General features: G+C 39.3%; 1 protein-coding gene across 13 annotated transcripts in view; it reads left to right on the top strand.

Moving 5' to 3' along the window:
• Positions 1–6,888: 6,888 nt before the first annotated feature.
• The window catches only part of FER (FER tyrosine kinase), a 530,899-nt gene continuing 511,577 nt past the window's right edge, over positions 6,889–26,210 (top strand). For 12 of the 13 annotated variants that reach the window (XR_013532179.1, XR_013532180.1, XR_001910187.4 and 9 more), the window contains exons 1-2: positions 6,889–6,942; positions 19,403–19,548. Coding sequence is in view for 4 of the 13 variants with exons in the window: in XM_078365065.1 (XP_078221191.1) it covers positions 19,534–19,548 (15 nt within the window). In the remaining 9 variants the exon portion in view is untranslated. Of the gene's footprint in view, positions 9,772–19,402; positions 19,549–26,210 lie in introns of all 13 variants that reach the window. The other variant, XM_035291117.3, reaches the window with a different exon arrangement.

Raw genomic sequence — 26,210 nt, 5'->3', positions numbered from 1 at the left:
AATTACAAAGTTTTCTAGAGCTTATGTATCTTCTAAGCTATATGTCTACGTGTAAGTGTGCATTCATCTAAAGACATCAGTGATTAACTTCTTTTAATCTATAACTAATGTCTGAGTCCTGAACACCTTCCTCTGGAGCCTCAGTAAATTTTTTAATGTAAATGGGTCTAGGTGCTGGGGTGACTATTCTTATCTTGTCATGTATGTATCTGTGCAACAATCCTGCATGATCTGCACATGTACCCCAGAACCTAAAGTACAATTAAAAAATAAACACACATATAATTTTGTATAACTACATCAAAAAAAATAACATAAACTCTTTGTGCATGTATTTTCTTTCAGCATTATCCTTCAATTCACATAACGGCATATGAAAATGATGAACTGTACCTTTGAAAGGAATTGTAAGCTATACTATTCTCTTTTTTTTTGTATTAAAAAGTCTTTAATCAGAAAGGATTTATCTTCCTTCAACACAAATGCACACATTAAAAGTAAAAATACATACGTACATAAATATTTACACAAATGAGAGATCACAGTGGACACCTACATGCCCTGGGCTAGGGGTTGAGAAGATGAACATCAGGAGCACCTGGAGGATGGCTTATCTTCTGTTCCCATTGTCCTGTGGTCGTCTTTTTGGCCAAGGTGGGTAGACTGGGAGGGGACAGGGTATAGCTCCAGACTGATGGCAGAGTTACTGGCAAACTGTAGCAACAAGGCCCTCTCCAGACAGTTTCATAGGATCACCAGGGAGTGCTGATTCACGGAGGTTTGAGGAGTTCCTTGAGACCCCTAATAAATTTATTTGTGGTTGCTTGGGGAGTTTCTACAGATCCCCAATAAAACTTGTTTAATCCTAAATGGGCCCTGTTAAGAATTCTTTGTTATTTTGTCATTCTTTAAGGCCTAGGCAACACTCTTGGTGGGCTTTTGTTACATTCCAGCCTTTGTATAAGGGCACTTGCTTTTAATATTTAGCTTAACCACTCAGTACTGAAACAGTTGTTATGGAGGCCTACATTAGTGAGACATGGCCTGCCACAATCTTATATTTTAAGCCCTCTTTTTGGTGGAAAACACCTTTAAGTACCTTCATGAGAAATAATTTCATAGAAAGAAAACTTTTTGAGATGTTGTATGTCTGAAAGTACTTTTCTTCTGCTCTTAGACTTCATTGATCTGTTGGTTTTATTGAGAATTCTAGATTGTAAATGATCTCTCCTTGGAATTTAGGGTATTGCTCCATTTTCTTCTAGCTTCTAGTATCATTTGGAAGTCCAATGCCTTTCTCTGTTTTCATGCCTGCTCTTTTGTCTGGATTCTGTTATTTTATCTGAAGCATTCAGGGAATTTAAAACATCTCAGCTGTTCTGACATTTTAGGATTAAGTGCTTTTGTGTGTCTTTTTCATTCATTTTGCAAGGCACTCACTAGATCCTTTTCAATCTGGAAATTCAGGTCCTTCATTCTTCCTTTGACAATTTTGCCCGCTTCCCTCATCTCCTTTTTTCTTTCTATAGATTAGATGTATCATCTCCTGAATTGATCCTACATTTTTTCCTCATATTTTTCAACTGCTTGTCTTTTTGTTTTTCTGAGACTTCTCAATTTCCTTTTATCATCTGCTATTGAATTTCTTTTTTTTCTTTTCTTTTTTTTACTTTTCAAAGCTTGTTTGTCTCTCTGAATTTTTCTTTAGAAAAATAGCATCCTGTTTTCATTCAAGGGTACAGTATTTTTAAGGATTGGGATTCTTTATTTTTGATGTGATTGGGTAGGGAATCTGTCCATTTTAGAAAATCCACTCCCTCACCCTCAGTACTCACTAGCTATAAAAATACTTTTCCCTTATGCAAGGAAATTTCCCTAAAAGGAATCCTGTAAGATCTTCTCTGAGGGATAGGAACCTAAATACAGCATTATGGGAGTCTGGAGGAGAAGTCTCAAAGTTCAGTATGTAGACTTTAACGTATTCCCTTTACCCCAATGTGCAGTAAGGCATTTTTCTCCTAAGTACTATTCAGCTGTCTCTGTATCTTCAAGATCAGAGCTTCCCTAATGATACTGAGGAGTAAATCTTGTTGCCTCTGGATTGTGGTATGGTAGTGTGTTACCTAGCTGTTTGGTGGGGAAAATGATCTTGGAGAGAGAAGAAGGGTCTCCCTACGCCTTTACAGACTTTCAAGCAATCCTGTTGCTTACAGCATCTTTTCTCAACCATGCCCCCTCAGAGATCCTACGTCTTAGATTTCTGGTCACCTGGACCTATGTTTATCTGTATCAAGGATTTTCAGGACAGTGTAGAGATAAATGCCTGAGTTCAACACACCATGTTGAACAATTCACTGGTCTCATGCCAAACATACAGACTTTCCTGAACTCCTTTGCGTTTCCAGTGAGAATCTTTGGGAGTTAATCTGGGAGTCTATTTTTGAAAAGATCCTCAGGTGATTCTAATATCATACATACAAATGCATTATTACAGCACTGTCACACAGGCATACACATTTTACAGTTAACTCTGAAGGCATAATGAACCACTGATAAGGAGATGAGGAAAAGGTCAGGTAAATTCTAAGAAAAGGCCAGGAGTGGTGGCTCTTGCCAGTAATCCCAGCACTTTGGGAGGCCGAGGCAAGCGGATCACTTGAGGTCAGGAGTTTGAAAGTAGCCTGGCTAAACCTGGTGAAACCCTGTCTCTAATAAAAATACAAATATTAGCTGAGCATGGTGGTGCATTCCTGTAATCCCAACTGCTCAGGAGGCTGAGGCAGGAGAATAGCCTGAACCTGGGAGGGAGAGGTTGCAGGGAGCCGAGGTCATGCCACTGCACTCCAGGCTGGGCAACAGAGTTAGACTCTGTCTTAAAAAAAAAAAAATCTGAGAAGAGGCTGGGTGCGGTGGCTCAAGCCTGTAATCCCAGCAATTTGGGAGGCCAAGGCGGGTGGATCACGAGGTCAAGAGATCGAGACCATCCTGGTCAACATGGTGAAACCCCGTCTCTACTAAAAATACAAAAAATTAGCTGGGTATGGTGGTGCATACCTGTAATCCCAGCTACTCAGGAGGCTGAGGCAGGAGAATTGCCTGAACCCAGGAGGCGGAGGTTGCAGTGAGCCGAGATTGCGCCATTGCACTCCAGCCTGGGTGACAAGAGCTAAACTCCATCTCCAAAAAAAAAAAAAAAAAAAAAAAAAAAAACTGAGAAAAGGGTGTCTTAAAATGGACAGGCCTCGAGTGATCTAGGGGCACTTTGGAGAGGGCATGTCTTGATTCTGAATGTTGATGGTAGTATTTCTTAACGGAGAGCAGGTCAGGGAAGCAGGAGAACCAATATTAATTAGAGTACCAGGACGGCCACCCACTGGCTGGGAAAAGTGGCTGGGAGATGGTGTTAATACATTTGACATTTGGTTTGAAGACAGAATAGATCTTTTCTTCCTTGAACTCCACCTCATCTTCTTTTCTCCCCTCTCCCTTCGACTACCCTGCTATTTTCCTAACAGGGATTGGAAAAATAAACAATTAAGCCATTTTGAAAATCTGAAATTTGGAAAGCCCAAAAAAACATTCCTAAAGAAAATTTCACACAAATGTGACCTCTAGGAACAGTATTCATTCAAGTGAACAATTTTCAAAATAAAAAAATATATATATCCACTGAAAACAGACACTGCAGCATATACAGAATAAGGATAAATATGTTTTCCATGTTGCATACCTCATTATGATCTCTATTTTAGGAGCAGTATGTGTGTGTGGTACAGTATGAATAGAGGATTAGAAAGCAGAAAGTCACAAGTCAAAGGACTTGGCAGAAAAAAGAGACATAGATGAAGAAAAAAAGGGAGGGTTAAGTATGGGAAATACTGAACTAAGATGGCAAACAACCAAGATTCCTCTTGAAGCCTATGAGAAACAGGAAAAAAGGGAGGTGGAGAGATGGAGTGAGGCATGGATGGCGCTAATCAAAAAAAGTAAAAAACTTTTTCAATCATTTTTTATTACTCACCTAGGTTTGATGTCCACATTATTATTTTCATTTGTCCATTATGTAATGCTATTAGAACAAAGTTTGGTATTTGGGAACATGGAATATATACTAAGGTGACCCAAAGTGTTTATTAAATGTGTTGCAATGTAATGTGATAATTACAACAGAGAAAAAAATGTTAAACTGGATTTGCTATATATATTTTTTTTGTTTCAAAAAAGCAGCATAGATTTTTGCCACATTCATTTACTTCAAGTACATTCTTTGACAATTTCATTTCCTAGCACAATGACTGGTATCTGGCAGGCAACTTTTTAAGGTTTTGGAATGAATAGGTGAAAATTCAGAGAACAACTGTAGATATGGAAACATTCTTACTGTTTTTTTTAGATTTGGGTTCCTTAAAAACACAAACACACGGGCCGGGCACGGTGGCTCACGCCTATAAACCCAGCACTTTGGGAGGCCGAGGTGGGTGGATCACGAGGTCAAGAGATCGAGACCATCCTGGTCAACAAGGTGAAACCCCGTCTCTACTAAAAATACAAAAATTAGCTGGGCATGGTGGCGCACACCTGTAGTCCCAGCTACTCAGGAGGCTGAGGTAGGAGAATTGCTTGAACTCAGGAGGCGGAGGTTGCGGTGAGCCGAGATCGTGCCATTGCACTCCAGCCTGGGTAACAAGAGCAAAACTCCGTCTCAAAAAAAAAAAAAGAAAGAAATTTACTCACAGAACCATAGTTTGTGCATTTAACAGTCACTATGAAATACACACCAATCTTTAACTATCATTTTAGGGAACAAATTTTAGGGAAATCTCAGAAGTACTTACTTACCTTAACTTTATCATCCCAACATTCTGGGTGTAGGCATTGTTGGAAAAATATATTAAAAATCCAAATCTCCCAATCCAGAAATCCTCTCCACAAACGGGAGTGGACAAAACACTTTTATTATTCAATAAGCATTAAACTAGAATGTGATGCACATCACAATTTGCTAAGAGACTGCAACAACAGAAATCTCGCCATTTTATATAGCCAAGTATGTATGACTCATTACATACATATTTTCAAGATGAACAATAACTAGTCCTCAAGTAAGAGGACCTGACATTTGTCACATATAATTCTTCTTAGCAATTGGGGTGACCATCTGTGTTAGTTAATTGGTTTTATCCAGAGGGAGAAAAACAAACTTATCCTGTCTTTATGACAGAAGGTAGTTTTGCAACTTGGAGCAAGTTGCCCACGGAAGTTACGTTCCTATTCAGGAAAACTGGGAGATGGGGAAGGATGCTAACTCCCTGAAGCATTTAAAAAAAAAAAAAAAAAAAAAAAAGCTTCCACCTTAAGTCCTATCTAGTCATCAGATGGATTTATGCACATTTCAAAGAGTTGAGAAAGCACTTAACAATTAAATAAGAAAGTACTTAAGTTTTCTAAGGCTGATGTTCGGAGAAAAAGGGACGGGAAATTTCATCCACCAGTTTCAGTAGGAAGAATGAAATCTCTTACTTAAAATTTCTATGTTGGTTTTCTTTAGCTTTAAAACAGCAGACTTAAAAAAAAGTCCAATCTAAGATTTATGTTTTTCTACGTGTAGGGCTGTTCTCTATGGTTAAATAAATAACCCTGCCTAGAGAAAGTATTCACCACTCTGCTTTGGCTCCTACTCAGTTTTTTAGAGGGAGGGGAAATACGGATTGAGGTTCTGTGGTTTCAACCAATGCAAAAGATACACCGCTTTAAAAAGCCTACTACAGGAACATGGGAGGATCACACCCTCAAATAACGACAAATACTTATCCTACTGTTACTGATTACCTAGTAATAACCCTACAGGGTTCACATTACTCATTTTTCACCAAATTCTTTTGGTGAAGGACGCTTCAGAAACGACCATCACTGAAGAGCAAACACGTTTGGGTTCTCCACGCATTCTAGACTCTCGAAGAGGTAAGAATTTATTATAGGGGGCCATTCCCAGTACCTGCTTTTAAGCAAGATCCATTACAATTGCAGCATGGAGTTTCTAACATTTTTAGGCCGGCTCAGGCACTGAGAATACAGGACTGAAAGACAATTCTTGCCCTTAAGGGACTCAGAGTAAACCGGAGTTGCTGCAGATCATTCTAAAGCAATCCACAATAGAAACAAGTAAAATGTGGGAAGGTACAGGAAAAAGTGACCAATTCTGAGGCTGAAAAGCGCCTATTTTAGGGGTAGGGGTCCCGCGGCCCTAAAGCGGCTTCCCTTCCCGGGGATTTCAGCTCCGGGGATCGCCCAGCGCCCTGCGGGCACACTTTACATTGTAATCACTCCTCCGCCCCCACTCTCTGAATTCCTTTCCGGCTGCCGACCCGCAGTGTAGTCCCTTCCAGGCGGCCTCAGCTTATCATCCCCCCCGGTCCGGCCACTTCCCGGCCGCGGCCAGGCGAGCCTCCCAAAGTTTCCTGTGACGCCGCCTCCAGCCCCATCTCACCCCGGCACCCCAGGACACCGGCCAGGGAGGAGCAGGTTACCGAGGCGGGGAGAGCGGCACAGACGCGCAGACCTCGGGACTCCACCCGGGCTGGGGGGAGCGAGCCCAGAAGGCGGCGGCCGCAGCTCCGCGCCTCTACTCCCAGCGCCCGCAGCCTGGGCTAAGCGCGCGCCCACCCAGCCTAGGGCCCAAGTCCTGCCCCTTCGGGGCCGGGGCCAATCGGCCGCTCCCCGCCTCCTGGGAGGTAGTGGAGGAGGGGGTTGGGGGCCGGGCGGCAGCGCCCGCCTTCCACTCTTGCCCATTGGCTGAAGCCTCAAGGGTGCCCGGAGACCGGAGCACAGCTGGATTGGTTGCAGAGGTTCGTGACAGTGGCGCCTATTGGCTGTGGCAGCCCCCGTGACGCGGGGTGGTGACTGGCTCCGGAGTCTGAGGGGCTCGGGCTTGTCAGGTTCTAGGTAGGTGCGTTTCGCGCCGCCTGCGGCAGGCGCTGTTGCCCGGGGCAACGCGGGGGAAGGGGGGAAGTGGAGGGAAGGCAAGGCTAGAGCGGGGGCAACAATCTCTGCCCGCGAAGGGCGCCCAGGATTCGGCCCGGGCGTTGTGGGCTGCGCCGAGGCTCTTCCTCCGCCCTCAGCCATCGCCCCCCCAACCCTGTCCCAGGCTGCAGGGTCACCCGCCCATCCTCCCGCCCGCGGCGGAGCATTCCTGCTTGGGGCTTGGGCCGGGCTACACACCCAGCCCCACGAGGCCCGCCCCTCCCACCATCCCGGGACCGAAGACTGAGGGGGCGGGTGCCGGCGCGAACAGGCTGTGGCGGGCGCAGTAGCTCCGCCCTGTCTCGGGGTCTGGGGGCTGCTGGGCGTGAGGTGGGGTGAGGAGGACTGGGCAACGCCCAATCTTGCTCGCACCCGCACCCCTTTTTTCGGCAGCAGTCATCGCCTGGGCGCCGCCCTCCCGCTGGGGGGGCACCCTCAACCCCTTGTGTTCTTCCAATCCCTTCCTGCCTCTGGAGTCCCGCAGGCAGTCTCCGTTGACCCGCTGGGTCTTCCCCAGCTCTCCTCCTATGTGTCACCTTCTCCCGCTTTTATCCCCCACCTCATCTTTCTCCTCTGGTTTTGGCTAGAGGTGTCCTCCAAGAGTCTAATCAAGAGATAGACTCTTAAGTGTGAAGCTAGTGCTGTTGTTGGTAGTTTCTGCTCTGTGGTCTCTTTGCCGGTTATTGGGGAGGTGTTTGGCGGCACCTTCGGGGGTCATCTTTCTGCCTTAGAGTTTCTCTTAGGATTGATGTTTCTGCATACGCTCATTGGGTTGTGTTAATAGGGCCAGGGTACTTCTACAAATTGAGTTTATTGTGAGGTGGGCACTTTTTACTTCGTATGTTTGCAATTTTGCTATCCACTGCAGTGTAATCCAAAATCTAGTAATTTGTTAAGCCTGGTAGCCTTACATTTTTCCTTCGCCTTATGGTTAAAAAAGGAGAAGCTTTTTAATCTGTTTAATTCAGATAAAGTTGCATGTATTAATGATGATCTCACTATCACTTTGACATAAACTGCTGTAAAGGTGTACCGCCATTTTCCTTTTCTCCAGATATTTTAAGATACATTTCTCAGATGAAGTCACCTATATGAAAGTGTAACAGAAAAATCAGTAAGAACAGATCAAAACTATTTTAGTGATTAAAGATTAGAAAATACCTTTCAATCTACATGTGGAATGAGAACAGGATTAAAAAAAAGTATTGCAAAATCTATATAGTGTGTTAATTTGTAGTCCTGGTATACTTATGTTGCCTTTAAGAAGACATTTGTGAATAGCTCCAGGTTTGTCAGTCACTGCACCGGAAGGTGGAGTGTATCTTTTTGTTGTTCACGAAAGCTTTTCTGCTAGTACTTTTGAGCCAAGAGTATTATCCTTCCAAAGATGTTGGGAATATATTAAGAGAGTACACAGGCATAATTCTGTTTTCATCTTTGAAAGATCTTGGGTGAAGATCTGTTTCTCTTCTGCATTGATTGTTGACAGCATTAACATAGTTAAAACTAACATAGTTAAACTACAAAGTTTTAGCATCATCTAAAACTATATAGCGTCAGTTTATGCAGCTTCTGTACTACTTCAAAGGTTGATGTCGTTAATCCAAAAGAAATAATTCAGGTTTTGGTAGACAAATCACATTTCATCTTCGGTGTAGATGTTACTGTAACTCTGGACTGTGAACATTTCAAATTTGCCAGTTTTTTTCTCAACTATTTTGCTATGAAAAATTTCAAACAATGCAGAAGAGTCGAGTTGTACCTACCACCTATATATTTAGCAATAATTATTCCAAGACCACTGTTACACAGTAAACATTAAGGAATAGAGGGACTAAAATGATCAAGCTTAAAAAACCCAGCATTTGTGAGCTGGCATGGTGGCTTATGCCTGCAATCCCAGCACTTTGGGTGGCCGAGGCAGGAGGATTACGGGGAGTTCAAGACCAGCTGACCAACATGGAGAAACCCCGTCTCTACTAAAAATACGAAATTAGCGGGGCGTGGTGGCGCATGCCTGTAATCCCAGCAACTTGGGAGGCTGAGGCAGGAAAATCGCTTGAACTGGGAACGGAGAGGTTGCAGTGAGCCGAGATCACACCATGGCACTACAGCCTGGGCAGCAGGAACGAAACTCTGTCTCAAAAAAAGAAAAAGAAAAAACTCGGCATACGTATATACACGGATATGTAATATTCGTGTATATACACCCTACCAAATTATCATAAGGTGCTTTTTTAAATTTGTAAATGGGAATTGTACTTATTAAAACTATAGTAACTTAATTACATGAGACTGTTCAAGGCAATCTTGTGAGTGAGTAGGAAGTCATCGTCTTTGTAATCAAGACCCAAATGAGTAAACTGCATTTTGGTAATCAGAAAAAAGGAAATTTGATGAATAAATAAAAGTTTTGCTTTAAAATTGGACTCTTGTGTAAATAGATTATAGTTTTGTATTTGATTTATAAATGAACATTTTTTGGAGGGAAGTCCAAGGAACTATCAACTATGCGAAATTTTGGTAACAAACTTGATAAATTGGATCAATCTTATGTCTGTTCATTTGGAATAAGAATGTACTTTTGTAATGGAAAAAACTTACAAATGTGAACTTTCTTTTAGTAGAACTGCTTCATGGAGACTGAAGTAATTATCTAGAGACATTGAAGTTAGTATTTCAACTATCTTAGGTGTTGTCTCATGGTTCTAAGGAATATTTTGATATAAACCTTCAATTTATACTAAAGAAGTAAGTGGAAATGGGTAAATTCACACATTTGTATATTTGTAATTTTTCTATACCTGGGAAATTCCTGCATACTTCTTTAATTATTTGAATCTTGATTTTTAGTTTTTGTGTACCCTAAGTAGGTTTTTCATACTTACCTCATTCATATAGTAATTTCTTAAATATTAAGAGCTATGTCTCAGAATTTATAGATCTCTTGATTGCTTTATTAATATTTTTCACATTTTATTTGTCTTTGGCATGCTTATTTATGGTTAACCTATCATGCTATTGAGAGGGGGAACAAGTAGGACACAGTTTTATAACTTTAGTTGTAGATTCAGTGAATTCAGAAACAATTAGGTTTTTTTTAAATCAAGGCTACAATTTTCCCTTCCCTCCCTACCTTCTTCCCTTTTTTTACTCCTTTCTTATTTTTATTTGATTATAAAAGTTAAATGCCTTATAATCAATTCAGAATAAATTGATATAGAGAAGAAAGAGAAGTCACCCATTATTCTACCATAGTTAATGATTTGGAAACTAACCAAAACTTTGATATCTTCTGTAATACTCTACCAATTGTTGCAGTTTTATAGTTTTCATTTCTGTGTATCTATATTTGCATCAAAATCTGTTAGAGTTCTGGAACTGAAGGCTGCTACCCTAAATTAGAAGAGGCCTCCTAGATCTGGGGGAAAAATGGTGAAGAATAAAGAGAGGGCAGATTAGAGTCAGAACAAAGGAATTAGACCCAAGCAGTTACTTTTTCTTATTCTGTAAGTATAATTTTAGTTTACCATATAAAACTGCTGTATGGCTGACAAAATATGGGGCCATATTTTTTCTTGGAATTCAGAATATCTAGGTAAAACAAAGTTTACTTGGTCCTTTTCAATGAATATTTCAGATCTCTCAATTTTTGGAGGATATTGCATAATTCAGCTTTAAAAAATTTAATGTCATGCATAATTTGGAATAATTTCTTAAATATTTGTATTAGATTATTACTAATTTTTAGTCTGTTCATTATCACCATTCATTATAAACTTCATATTGTCACTTTTTTTAGTAGGTATTAAAAGACTGGACATTTTATGTAGGTGTTCCTTACTAGGTTGCAAAGTGTAGTGAAAAGAAGAGCCATGTATTTTAGAGTCAGATAATTGGGGTTTTAGTTCCAGTTTCTGTTCTGGGGGATCTTGACAAGTTATTTTATCTCTTCAAGTCATCATTTTCTCATCTATTAAATAGGGATATTAAAATTACTGCACTAGCTTGCTACATAGAAGAAATGAGACAACATAGGTAAGATTTTGGAAGTATTCATCTTCTGTATTCAGTTACTTACATGGTTGCATTGATTTTATCTCCTCTTGTATTTACTTGAATCTACTCTGATTTATTGGAGAAAGTGAGTCATTAAAAAATGTGGGCTGAGTGCAGTAGCTCATGCCTATAATCACAGTACTTTGGAAGGCTGAAATGAGAGGATCACTTGAGCTTAGAAGTTCGAGGACAGCCTGGATAACATAATGAGACCCCATCTCTACAAAAAAATAAACAAAAATCAGCCAGATATCATGGCATGTGCTTGTACTACTACTCAGGAGGCTAAGGTAGGAGGATTCCTTGAGCCCAGAGTTCAAGACTGCATTGAGCTATCATAGCAACACTGTGCTTCAGCCTGGGCAACAGAGTGATTCCCTGTCTCAAAAAAAATAAAGTGTATAAGTATTGTTAGTAACAAATATTGAAGACATACCTTACAATTCTTTAGAGACCCAAGTTATTTCCACATTTTTCTAAAATGAATGTCCCTCTATTTTAAAAATTCTTATAATGTGACAGAATAAACTATTATACTAATTTTATGTAATTAATAGAGTCCTGCATCTAAAAGTTCAAATAACTTAATGAACATTTAAAAATATATGGGTGACAGTACCTCAGTCTTTCTTCTGACTAGAATAACACTAATTATTTTGGAAAAATTGAAGTTAGTTTTCCGGTATAAATCATTTTACTTGCAAAAAGGCTATTTCTATAGTGGGACTCACAGTAATAGGTGAAGTAGAAACAGTACTAGAATTTTTATTTTCTAGGCACTTAGAATATAAAAATGCTCTTTACATTGGCTCAGTCAGAAAAGTATCTTTGCATTACCATGAATAGAACTTAAATCACTCATCCTAGTAGAAGTACGATGTATAATATACAGTTCTAAGTGAAGACTTAAAAAACTATGTTCGGTAGACCTTTGATATTTGCAAGTGGTATTTCCTGAAACCTTTGTGAATCTAGGATATAAGCGCTTGCGTAAAATATGGTCAAATTTAGTGGGAAAATTTAAATGATCCCTTCAGACTTGTACAGTCCTGTAAGTATGACCCAAGTCATTAAAACTATTAATTTTTTTGCTTCTGAAATGAAGGCTAGACAACCTTGCATTACATTATATGTATACAGGCAAATGTTCTTATTCTTGACCCTTGTATACTTATGGTTTGAATAAAAGAGCATTTATGGCTTAATCACAAAGATTCCTGCATTGTCACAATGGTTAGTCCTTGGTTGCTGTAATGCTTTCTGTATGCTGCTGTTTCTTGGATGTTTTCTTCTTTGAGTTGAACACTTCTGTAGTATGTGTCCTGTTGGCTCTCTTGTTAGTTTCACATTAAACAAATAAAAGTGCATTTGACACTTCTAGCAGTGTTCAGTTTTGATAACAAATGGGTCAGTAGCCACCCTAGCAGCTATACCATATCTTGTTTCATGAAAATATATGGTGTTGGCTGGGTGCTGTGGCTCACCCCTGTTATCCCAGCACTTTGGGAGGCTAAGGTGGGTGGATCACCTGAGGTCAGGAGTTTGAGACCAGCCTGGCCAACACAGTGAAACCCTGTCTCTACTAAAAATATATAAAAATTAGCTGGGCGTTGTGGCACATGCCTGGAATTCCAGTTACTTGGGAGGCTGAGGTGGGAGAATTGCTTGAACCTGGGAGGCAGAGGTTGCAGTGAGCCGAGATCGTCCCATGGCACTCCAGCGTGGGTGACAAGAGTGAGAAATTCTGTCTCAAAAAAAAAAAAAAGAAAATATATGGTATCTTGACTTTCTCTTGAATCCTAGTTCTTTTAGACTTACATGGTTTCTATGTACATTCTTATATACATTAACCATCATTTTAATTTTCACTAGGGTTTCGCAAACTTTGCTTTTCCAGGAACAAAGAAAATATTTTCAGGCATCACCTTTTTATTTGTTTCAGTATAGAAGTATGTGGTGGACTTTCTAATATGGCAATTTCAGTCACTATTACATTTTCCATCCATTCTGAATCTACTGCAAATTTATATATCTGGCTAAGTACCATTACTTTGTGATGCCTGTTTACTTTTTATATATTTAATAAATTTGCTATAATAGAGAAATTAAGAGGAACTAAACAATGTAGTTTCAGATAATTATTAATGATAACATATAATGATAATATGTAATTACCTAATTATGGATCCATATAACCTATTAATAATATGATAACATAAAATTAATTAATGGTAGGTCAGTATTCCAGTTATTTGCAAGCATTTATGTTGAGGATGATGTGTAAGAATCTTTATGTAGATTTGTAAATGATAGAAACTTTTTACAAAGCAGGAAGCCAGTTCTTTCCTCCTACCCCCACACACATTTTTTTTTTGTTTGTTTGTTTATATAGTTTTTTTTTCTCCTCCTCAACATTTTAACTTCTCAGGTAGAAACAGTTTCTGTCAATATAAGGCTTAAGTCTTTTAGTAAATTACATTGATTCAGATATATGATAATGGTGGTGGCACTAACATTTCTTTAGTGCCTACAAAAGTACAATGCACTTTTGTACATTTCTTTTGAGTTTATGAATTTGATGGCTTGCATTTTCTTTTTGTGATCTGGAACCAATATTAGGTCATATCACTTATTCAAGGAGTTATAAAATGATACTGGGATTTGAATTTGGGTGTTTCATACTCTAAACCTGAAATAAATGTAAATGGCAAAAGTCTGAATATAGTAAACTACTAATGGTCTTGGATTTAATAGAAGTTTCAGCTATTTGGGAGCAATTCTGAAGGTCTGTGTTGAAATATTTGCAGTTTTGCTGAGATAACTTCTTCTTATTAGAAGCAAGACCCTAAAATATTCATGCTCCTGTCTAACCGTCTTGTGTCTATATCTTATTTATTTATTTATATTATACTTTTAGTTCTGGGGTTCATGTGCAGATCGTGCAGGTTTGTTACATAGGTATACACGAGCCATGGTGGTGGTTTGCTGCATCCATTGCCCCATCATCTACATTAGGTATTTCTCTTCCTCTTCCTCTAACCCCCTAACCCCCCAGGCACAGTGTGTGATGTTCCCCTCCTTGTGTTTGTGTGTTCTCATTGTTCATCACCCACTTATAGGTGAGAACATGTGGTGGTTGGTTTTCTGTTCTTGTGTCAGTTTGCTGAGAATGATGGTTTCCAGTTTTATCTATGTCTCTGCAAAGGACATGAACTCATCCTTTTTTTGTGGCTGCATAGTATTCCATGGTGTATATGTGGAAGGAAAGAATTTTTACCTGTTGCATAGGAAAACTCATGGCACACAGATAGCTTAGTAGGCTTTCAGCAAGTATTTGTTGAACAAATTAACAAAATATAATGTGTCACCTTAAGTGGCCATTAACTCTGAAACTCCGAGTTAATTAAGACATTAAAAAAAATAATGTGTTGCCTTAGGTGACCATTAACTCTGATGGGACTGAGAATACCCTGCTTGCAAACAAGCAAGTTACCTTGCCATACTTTTATATAGGTGACATTAATAGAAGAGCCTGGGTCAGAGACTCAGACGGTTTATTACAGCAAAAGCAGTTGCCAGAGAAATATCTTAGTGCTGGTTCTCCCTGCTGCATCCCTGTGACAGAGCAATGTGATGCAGGTGAGACATCTACCCACACATGCAGCAGATTTGCATCACAGGAGAAGAACCTTGAAATTAGGAGACTCCAAGCTTGTATAGGGTGTTGGCACATCTGTCATCCTCCCCTGCAGAGCAAGAGAGATTACTCATTAAGCACATCTCTTCCAGAGGTGAGGGAGAAGGTATCTTTAGGTTTCTTACCCTAGAATATAAGTAAATGCTTCCAGGGAGGGAAGGGAGAGGGCTTAATTTCTCCAAAGCTTTTTGGAGGTTTCTATCTTTAGGGAGATACTATCTCTAGCTTCCAAGACTGTCTGTTATGCAAATACCCATTTGTAGTACATTTTTCTCAGAAGATTCTGTGCAGGAACATAAGAAATGCAGAGTGAATTGTTTCCCTGCAGTAATTTTGAATTTCAGCAGTTAACATCTATTTACATCTGAACTCAAATTTAGGGACAAAATATTTTCAGACATTTCTCTATTTCTCTTCTCTTGGTTCTTTGTTTAGGTTGCTTGATTGTCCAGTAGGTACTTATCGTCTTTTAGTTTAGCAACCTTGGCTGAAAGATATCTTTCCTTCCTGATTAGCTTCTGCAAAAAATGTTGACGTTCAGTATTATCTGTCCAATTTAGGTAATGTACCTATTCCTGAACTACTGCTTGTGAGAAGGAATATGCTCATTTCCTAGATCTGGGTTTTGTTTCTATCCCAGAAACATTAGAATGCTAGTGATTAATGCGACCCAAACCATGTGAGTTGATGATAAGAGGATAGTTTGGGAAAAGAAAATTAAGATGCTGCTACCAAAAGAAAGGGAGATAGATGCTTCAGAATAAAAAACCAACACAGGGCTGTTACTTACATGCACATACAACTCACATTTAAAAAAATAGATTCTTACCATATATAAGTATAACTACTTCATCTTTTTTTCACCTACCACATATCATGAATAAGAAATTTTCTTTGAAAACCTAATTTTAAATTGTTGTGAAAGTATACTTAAATTCATTGTTTAAAATAGATATTTGGTTTATCAAAATTGGGTTTTGAAAAACTAAGGGGATATTTATTAGAGAAGTGGGGAGAGTAGAGATGGGAAAGAGAAGTAGATCCAGGACTAGGGTAAGGCAACAACAGAATTGCCTAAGGACACAAAATGTGAGACATAATCACTTTTAGGGTCATGCAGCTGCAGGGTGGCACTTGCATGATCCTGAGAATATCTCCTTAAATTTTGCACCCCAGGTATTTCTCTTGCGTCACCCTAGTCCCATTTGTGAAGAGAAGCATATTTTAAGGAATAGGCACTGCTTTTTGACTATGAATGTGAGTTAGAGATGATAGTATGTGTAACTGAGGAAGTTGGCGGGGGAAGATTAAGGTACACTAGAAAGTAGTAATTATGCATTTTCAACTGTTATGTGGAAACCTTTGCTGAGTCTAGTAAGCATGATAATACCTTTGAAGTAACACAAGGAATATAATTTTTTTGATTCATGGGTTTATAGTAGTTTGATTTTTAAAAAAAGTTCCATTTAGAGATGCCACCAAAAAAGTTGTTACTTTTAACCCACATCATTTCAATATCAAAGAAAAATGCTTCTTATTTAATTGAAAAATAAAAATTACGGAAAAGACTGAGTTGGAGATTGAGGCATAATACATGGGTGGTTTGACTAGCTGGCTTTCTTTTCTCTTTGCTTTGCTTTCTTTCTTTCTTTCTTTCTTTTCTTTCTTTCTTTCCTTCCTTCCTTCCTTTTTTCTTTTCTTTCTTTCGACAGGGTATTGCTCTCTTACCCAGGCTGTAGTACAGTAGTGCTATCACAGCTCACTGTAGCCTTGACCTCCTGGGCTCAACTGATCCTTCTGTCTTAGCTTCCTGAATAGCTGGGACTACCATTGACTAGCTTTCCTGAGCAAGAAACTTGACACTGCTCAATATTAGGAATGGAATCTCAGTTGAATGATTGTCTTTCTTTAACTTAGGTCTGTGAAAATAACTATTTCCATTGCAAAGTGAGAGACCAGAACAGGGAATTCTAAATAATGCAACTATCTTTGCTGATAGAGAGTTTAAACATTTTTAATACAAATTGGATGATCCAGTGATTTTTGGGTTTGTCTTTGGAGTAGAATTTGACATATAGTGTTTTGTTCCTCAGAAAGCTGTATGAGTAATACTGTTTACTGAACTATATCCTGGGGGTTTAATTAAAGATGATATATTGAAAGCAGTATAAAAGTGAAGTCATGACTGAATTTATTTTCTTTTTTTTAAGGCAGGGTCTTACTCTTTTGCCTAGGCTGGAGTGCAGTGGCACACTCATTGTTCACTGCAGCCTCAACTTTCTGGCCTCAGGTGATCCTCCCACCTTAAATTCTCAAGTAGCAGGGACTCTGGGTACATGCCACCATGCCATAATTTTTGTATTTTTTTTTTGTAGAGATGAGCTCTCAATATGCTATTCAGGAGGATTTGGAACTCCTAGACTCAAGTGATCCTCCTGCCTTGGCCTCCCAAAGTGCTGAGGTTACTGGTATGAGCCACCTTACCTGGCCATCATTAAAATTTTTATATTTAAAAATAATATTGTCATGAATTTTATCATTTTATATAACAACTCTTGTTGAAGCCTAACTTTACACCAAAGTGTACAAATCAGAGGAAATCATAATTCATTTTGGAATTTCATTCATTTGGTAGTCACTTGTTTGATGGCTACTGTGTTCCAGGTACTGTGCAAGCTGCTATATTAAGATAAGGAAATTTCTGTCTCAATCATGTCACAGTTTTGTGGAAGAAGAGAAATATATTAACACTTTAGATTTCCAACCAATTCTAGTTTTAGGAGCTTTGCTATATCTAGAAGGGAATAAAATGCTTTCCTGGGGACAAAGGCACCCTTTGGAAATGGTTAAAATATTAGAAAAGTAGACTTGGAGAATATGCCTGACTTACTGTGTTTGATCTGTTTCCTGACCAGAAGGAAAGGAGTAATCTTGTTGGTAACATTCATGGAATGTCATCTGATTCACGTGAAAGCCAAGGAAGTAGGGGAAATGACGGGAAACAGAATAGGCAAACAAAAAAAAAAAGAGCTTGGAAGAAGGGGAGAGCTTATGATAAACCAGGAAGTTGGGATTAAAAATAGGAGGATACAAGCAAAAAGTGAGAAGTTGTACAGGGCTATAAACTGCATATATTGACATCAGTGATAAAGGAGAGAGTCAGTGACCAAAAAACCTCTCAGAAGAGTTCACAGTTTTTTTTTTTTTTTTTTTTGAGACGGAGTTTCGCTCTTGTTACCCAGGCTGGAGTGCAATGGCGTGATCTCGGCTCACCGCAACCTCCGCCTCCTGGGTTCAGGCAATTCTCCTGCCTCAGCCTCCTGAGTAGCTGGGATTACAGGCACGCGCCACCGTGCCCAGCTAATTTTTTGTATCTTTAGTAGAGACGGGGTTTCACCATGTTGACCAGGATGGTCTCGATATCTTGACCTCGTGATCCACCTGCCTCGGCCTCCCTAAGTGCTGGGATTACAGGCTTGAGCCACCGTGCCCGGCCGAGTTCACAGTTTTTAAGGACTGAGGGGAGAATAGTTAATTCAAGGGTCATACTTTGGCATACTAAAGCATATGAGGCAGAGGCCAGATGCGGTGGCTCACACCTGTAATCTTAGCACTTTGGGAGGCTGAGGCGGGCTGATCACCTGAGGTCAGGAGTTGAAGACCAGCCTGGCTAACATGGTAAAATCCTGTTTGTACTAAAAATACAAAAATCAGCTGGTGGCACATGCCTATAATCCCAGCTGTTTGGGAGGCTGAAACACAATAAATCACTTGAACCTGGGAGGCAGAGGCTGCAGTGGGTCGAGATCATGCCATAGCACTCCAGCCTGGGCGACACAGTGAGATGCCATCTCAAACAAACAAACAACCAACCAAAGCATATGAGGCAGAAAAAAAGTTTGTGTTTGCTGGGGGGATCCTTCCCCAACCTTCCCCAGCCTTTGAAAAAGTTTTTCTTATGTACTAAATTACTAGTTTAGCCTGTAATAATATTTTAATGAGCATAATCACTGGCTTCTTCTGATGCCTTTCAAACTGGTGTTTGAGACAGTGTCTTGATCTGTCACCCAAGCTGAAGTGCAGTGGTGTGATCATGGCTCACTGCAGCCTCAACCTCCTTGGCTCAAGTAATCTTCCCACCTCATCTTCCCAGATAGCTGGGACTACAGGTGTGTGCCACCATGCATAACTAATTTTTAAACTTTTTGTAGAGACTGGGTTTCAGTATATTGCCCAGGCTGGACTTGAACTCCTTGACTCAGGCTGTCCTCCCACTTTGGCCTCCCAAAGTGTTGGGATTACAGATGAGAGCCACTGTGCCTGGTGTGTTTCAAACCTGAAGTTAGTTTTATGATGTAAAAATGGAGAAAAACATGAATTATCTCTTGAAAATTGAGGGAATAGATTGGAGGAGAAGGTAAAAATACATTACTCTTTTGGAAAGTTAGAGAAAGATAGGGGAGGGAGTAAGCGATGGATAGATAAGTACGTGTAGCGTTCTTAACGTAGCAATTGTTATAAGCTGCCACAGTTCATTTTCAGGAATAGCCAAGTATACCGAAAGTGTACATTTTTATCTCTTTATCTGTAGTGAACAGTTCTGACTTCTTGAATTTCTTCTTGCAGCTCATGTTTTTTGGCTAGACCTATGATCATTTTAACTAGACTTCACCGGACGTTTTCTCAAGTGTCTTCTTCGTCCCTAATGTGTGACATCTCAACATGGAGTCGCTACTTTACCTAAGGCATGACCAGCAATGAACAGTAGTAAGGTAGGATTACTTTACTCTTCTTAGTAAGTTAATAAAGCATTTTTTATTTTGGGTCTCTGAAATTATGACTTGTCTTGATTTTGTAGTATTCTTTATGTTAGATTATTTTCCTGTCCTTGTAGGCTATGATCATTTTGTATTTGTGTTTATTTATTTTTTGCTTGTCATTTATCTCAGTGATTTTATCTCATTTGTGACATAATTATTTTTCTTAGCTAACACTTATAATTAGCAGAACCCCAATCTATATCTCTTCCTCAACCTGTGTGCCCACCAGTCCTATGTTTTACCACTTGGCACCAAACTGAACATATCATATTTTTCTTCTCAAATACTTGCACTTTGTTCTGGTTTCTGTATTTGCATTAATAGCATTATTAACCTCATTGTCTAGTCACATATTCATTGACTGTTTCATTAATTCATTCGAGGTGCATTGCTATTCTTCTAAGTATCGTACAATGTGGTGCTTCAGTGAATATAATAATGAATATGCTGGATGTTTCATCCTTATTTTCACTCTTACGTTCTGCGGGGAGGGGACAGGTTAAAAAATACATTGACAGGCTGGGCGCAGTGGCTCAAGCCTGTGGGAGGCCGAGGCAGGTGGATCACGAGGTCAAGAGATCGAGACCATCCTGGTCAACATGGTGAAACCCCGTCTCTACTAAAAATACAAAAAATTAGCTGGGCATGGTGGCACGTGCCTGTAATCTCAGCTGCTCAGGAGGCTGAGGCAGGAGAATTGCCTGAACCCAGGAGGTGGAGGTTGCGGTGAGCCGAGATCACGCCATTGCACTCTAGCCTGGGTAACAAGAGCGAAACTCCGTCTCAAAAAAAAAATAATAAGTTGACAAAACAATTATGAATTACACTATAATTTTTTAAGGAAAGCACAAAAACAGATAATTTGGAAATGAGGGAATGGAATCTACTTTAGATAGGTTCATATAAGGCTCCTCTGAGGGATTGATATTTAAGATGAGACCTATTGTATGAGAAGGAACTATTTAAAGAGTGAGTAGTGTATGTGTGTTGGGGCAGGGGAAGGGAGTTGTTTTTGATTGGAAGAGCATTCTCATTAGAAGGAATACTGTGTGCAGAGACCCTGAATGACGAAAGAGCTTGGTGAATTTGAGGGACCAAAAAATACCAGTGCTGTTGACGCAGTAAAAGGGGCATATGTGGGTAGGAAGAGGTTATAAAAATATTTAGGGCTTTGAAGGTTTTGGCCCGAAGTTTGCATTTTATATCATTTTACCTACTTTGTGAGACATGGACTGGTTGAAATGAAAGTGAAGGCTGGCTTTTAGGAGCTGAGGTAAGATAGTGGTGGCCTGCATGATGGTGGTTGCAATAAGGGTGAGATGGATGGATTAGATATTCATTTTTTGTGTGTGTTTTTTTGAGACAGAACTCATAGGACTTATATATTGTTTGGGCATGGAAAGAAAGAGATATCAAGGATGACTTCAAGAATTTTGGTTTTTAAGCAGCTGATTAGAAGCTGATGTACAGAAACCTTTTAGAAAACTATCTTTCCTGAAATCCTATTGAGAATAGACAACTTAGAGAGGAATATAAGTGAATTAATGGAACTGAAGAATACAATACAGGAACTCCGAGAAGTATGCACAGATTTAAACACTCGAATTGTTTAAGCAGAAGAAAGAATATCAGAGGTCAAAGTCCAACTTAATGAAATAAAACAAGAAGACAAGATTTGAGAAAAAAGGATAAAAAAAATGAGCAAAGTCTCCAAGAAATGTGGGACTATGTGAAAAGACCAAATTTACGTTTGATAGGTGTACCTGAATGTGGCGGAGAGAATGAATCCAAGATGGAAAATACCCTTCAGGATATTATTCAGGAAAATTTTCCTAAACTAGCAAAGCAGGTCAATATTCAACCCCAGGTAATACAGAGAACACCACAAAGATATTCCTCAAGAAGAGCAACCCCAAGGCACATAATCGTTAGATTCACCAGGGTTGAAACGAAGGAGAAAATACTACGGGCAGCCAGAGAGAAATGTCAGGTTACCCACAAAGGCAAGCCTATCAGACTTACAGCAGATCTCTCAGCAGAAACTCTACAAGCCAGAAGAGAGTGGGGGCCAATATTCAACATCCTCAAAGAACAGAACCTTCAGCCCAGAATTTCATATCCAGCCAAACTAAGCTTCACAACTGAAGGAAAAATAAAATCTTTTATGAACAAGCAAGTACTCAGAGATTTTATTACCACCAGGCCTGCTTTACAAGAGCTTCTGAAAGAAGCATTACACACAGAAAGAAACAACCAGTATTAGCCTTACTAAAAATATACCAAAAAGTAAAGAGCACCAACATAAAGAAGAATTTACATCAACAAATGGATCAAATAGCCAGTTAACATCAAATGGCAGTAACTCTAAATTTAAATCGACTAAATCCCCCAATCAAAAGACACAGCCGAAACCCAACGGCTTGTTACATCCAGATCTGTTTCACATGCAAGGGTACACAAAGACTCAAAACGAAGGGATGGAGAAAGATTTACCAACCAAATGGAGAGCAAAAATAAATGAATAAATAAATAAGAAGCAGGAGTTGCAATTCTCGTATCGGATAAAATAGATTTTAAAGCAACAAAGATATAGTGGTAAAAGGATCAATGTAACAACAAGAGCTAACGATCCTAACACCCAGATACATAGAGACTTAGATTCAATGAGACAGAAAATTAATAAGGATATCAAGGACTCAAACTCAGATTCGGAGCAAGTAAACTTAAATATTTATAGAGCTCTCCACTTCAAATTGACAAAATATACATTCTTGTCAATACCACATCACACCTACTCATAGATTTAAATGAAACATTGATTGGCCATTATTAATACCCGTTTTTTTTTTCGGAATAAAGCAATATTTCCGTTCACCCTCCCTCTTTCTCTTCCTCTTTCTTCCTCTCCTTTACTCTTTTTTTTTTTCTTTCCTTCTCTCAAAAAAAAAAAAAAAAAAAAAAGAAATCAACTTGTAAGCCTCTAGATCCAGGTCAGCAATGTTTCTCTCATTGCTTTCCTTCCTTCCCTTCCCTCCCTCCCTCCCTCCCTCCCCCCTTCCTCCCTTCCTTCCTTCATCCCTTCCTTCTTCCCTTTCTGCCTTCCTCAAAAAAAGAAAAAAAAAAAAAAAGAAAAGAAAACTATCTTTTCTGTTAACTGATGGATTGCTTATTTTACTAAAAGGCAATTAGCTATAGTGCTAGAAATAATGTTAGTGCTGGAAATAAAGCATCTGGCAAATTTGTAATATATGCTAGTTAGTACTTTATTTTGTTTTTTTTCCCACTGATAATTAGTTTAGTATGATTTGATTTTGTTTTGTTTTGAGATGGATTTTCGCTCTTGTTTCCTAGGCTGGAGTGCAATGGCACGATCTTGGGTCATTGTAACCTCCACCTTCTGGGTTCAAGCAATTCTCCTGCCTCAGCCTCCCGAGTAGCTGGGATTACAGACATATGCCATCACACCCAGCTGATTTTGTATTTTTAGATGAGATGGAGTTTCTCCATGTTGATCAGGTTGGTCTTGAACTCCCAACTTCAGGTGATCTGCCTGCCTCGGCCTCCCAAAGTGCTGGGATTATAGGTGTGAGCCACCGCGCCCAGCCAGCCCTGTATGATTTTTAATTAATTATGAGTTGAATTTTATGTGACTTCACAGTCTTTCTGGAAGTGAAAATAATTGGTCTGTATTTTTATATTGAGTTTTAAGTCTACTCTCCCTTGTGCTCTTTTAAAAGAGATAATTGTTTTAAGATTTTTGGCAAGTCTGAAATCTCCCCAGACTGTTAATTCAAAGTTCTAATATGTAATTTTATTATTATTTTATTTTGAATATTTTCTTTTTTCTTTCTCTGTGGGACAGAGTCTCGCTGTATTGCCCAGGCTGGAGTGCAGTTGCAGTCACAGCTCATTGCAGCCTTGAGACGAAGACAGAGTTTAGTTAGGTTGCCTAGGCTGGTCTCCTAAGCACAAGCCATCCTCCCACCTCAGCCTCCCAAAGTGTTGGGAAATCAGATGTGAGCTACAGCACCTGGCCTATTTGGAGATTTTCAAGCATCCCATCCTTAGATATATGTCATACTAACCTCAATTGAAAGCATCTAGCTTGTCTAAATTCCTAGGAAGTTCATTTATTATCTTTTTGGTTTTAAAGCTTCATCAGAGGATATTTATATTCAACTTCTTAGGATTGTTATTTTAGGTGTAAAATGAAATGGAATAAACATTAAAATAAATCTATGTATTATTTGTTTCTTCTAAATTCATCAGTAGTCCTAGTCCTATGTTTCATTTTTTCTCTGAAGAATTTTTTTTTTTTAGATGGAGTCTCACTCTGTCACCCTGGCTGGAGTGCAGTGGTGCGATCTCAGCTCACTGTGGCCTCTGTCTCCCAGGTTCAAGCAATTCTCTACCTCAGCTTCTGGAGTAGCTGGGATTACAGGCTCCTGCAACCATGCCTGGCTAATTTTTGTATTTTTAGTAGAAAGGGTTTCACTGTGTTGGCCAGGCTGGTCTTGAACTCCTGATCTCATGATACACCCACCTTGGCCTCTCAAAGTGCTAGGATTACAGGCGTGAGCTACTGCACCCAGCCCCTCTGAAGAATTTTTTATATATTTTCTCAAAAAAGAGTTAGTAGTTGTGGGCTGGGCACGGTGGCTCACACCTGTAATCCCAGCACTTTGGGAGGCCAAGGAGGGTGGATCATTAGGTCAAGATATCGAGACCATCCTGGTCAACATGGTGAAACCCCGACTCTGCTAAAAATACAAAAAATTAGCTGGGCATGGTGGGGCGTGTCTGTAATCCCAGCTACTCAGGAGGCTGAGGCAGGAGAATTGCCTGAACCCAGGAGGCGGAGGTTGCGGTGAGCTGAGATCTCGCCATTGCGCTCCAGCCTGGGTAACAAGAGCGAAACTCCATCTCAAAAAAAAAAGAGTTAGTAGTTGTTTGTCCTCTATATAAAAGGCATTTTTGGTTGTCTGTTTTAACTATTTTATTTTTATCTTTACAACAGTATTTTTTCTTCTTTGCATATGGTTATCTTTTGAGTTTTAGAGCTGAGAGGTACTACTAGAATAATGGGATTGTATAACTGAAAAATGCTTTGGAGATTATTCCACTTCCTTCTCCTTTAGCTGGGACCTAGAGAGGTTCTGTGACCTGCCCAAGACGATGTAGGTGGTTTTCATGATTGTTGAGATTAGTGCTGCTTTAATTCATCATGCTTAAAATGGTCCTCCTCTCATGCTTTCTGTATTTCTCTCCTTTCAACATTCATTTTGAAAATGTTCAGTGCTACATCAAAATTGAATGTATAGGACAATGAACACCTATATTACCATTTATCTGGACTCACTGTTGGCATTTTGTCACATTTTCTCTTTTTACCTATTTATATATTTAAAAAACCATTTGAAACAATATTAAAGACATCAAGATAACTTAAAACTTTTAGCATGTAGATCCTAAGAAAATGGATAATTTTCTACATAATTATAGTACCAATGTCATATATAAGAAAATAACTATTAAGAATATATTTGTCTTAGTTTGTTTTGGCTGCTATGAGAAAATACCTGGGACAGGGTAATTTATAAACAATGGAAATTTATTTCTCATAGTTATGGAGTCTAGGAAGTCCAACATCAAGACATCAGCAGGTGTTTTTTTTTTTTTTTTTTTTTTTGAGATGGAGTTTCGCTCTTGTTACCCAGGCTGGAGTGCAATGGCGCGATCTTGGCTTACCTCAACCTCCGCCTCCTGGGTTCAAGCAATTCTGCCTCAGCCTCCTGAGTAGCTGGGATTACAGGCACGCGCCACCATGCCCAGCTAATTTTTTGTATTTTTAGTAGAGACAGGGTTTCACCATGTTGACCAGGATGGTCTCGATCTCTTGACCTCGTGATCCACCCGCCTCGGCCTCCAAAGTGCTGGGATTACAGGCTTGAGCCACCGCACCCGGCCTAACATCAGCAGGTTTAGTGTCTGGAGGAGGCTTGTTCTTCATAGATGTTCCTTTTTGATGACCTCATATGATAGGAGGGATGGAACTACGAAGGGAGAATGCAGCTCTCTGTAGCCTCTTTTATAGGGCATTAATTCTATATGAGTACAGATCATTCATGGCCTAATCACCTATTTGATTATATATATATTTGTTACAGGATTCAAATAGGTTTCATGGGTTGCATTTGGTTCTTATGCCTCTTTATTCTTTTTTATTTTCAAACAGCTGCTTGCTTTTTTTTCTTTTCTGTGATCTGTATTTTCAGAGATAAAATTTGTATGTACTTAACATCTCTCCTGGGAATTGCCTGGTTTCTTAGAGTACTATTCATTTAAAATTTATTTGCAGTTTGCTTTTTTGTTTAAATTCTCTGAGATAGCTGGAGATAACATTGTCATTTCTAAGCTTTTTTTTTCCTTTTTTTAGTTTTCTCATACACCTTCGTTTTATTTTTATCATTATACTTGACTGTATGAAATGATCTAGTTTACTTTTGTTTATTTGTTTACCTGTTCTTTGTCTTGTCTGTTTCTTTTTTTTTTTTTTTTTTGGCCAGGTAGTGGAAAGATTATAAAAGGGAAGGAGAATAAAGGTGCAGAGAACT

Source organism: Callithrix jacchus, chromosome 2 (assembly GCF_049354715.1).
Source record: "Callithrix jacchus isolate 240 chromosome 2, calJac240_pri, whole genome shotgun sequence".
Lineage (NCBI taxonomy): Eukaryota > Metazoa > Chordata > Mammalia > Primates > Cebidae > Callithrix > Callithrix jacchus.
This window is presented reverse-complemented; position numbering and strand designations above follow the sequence as displayed.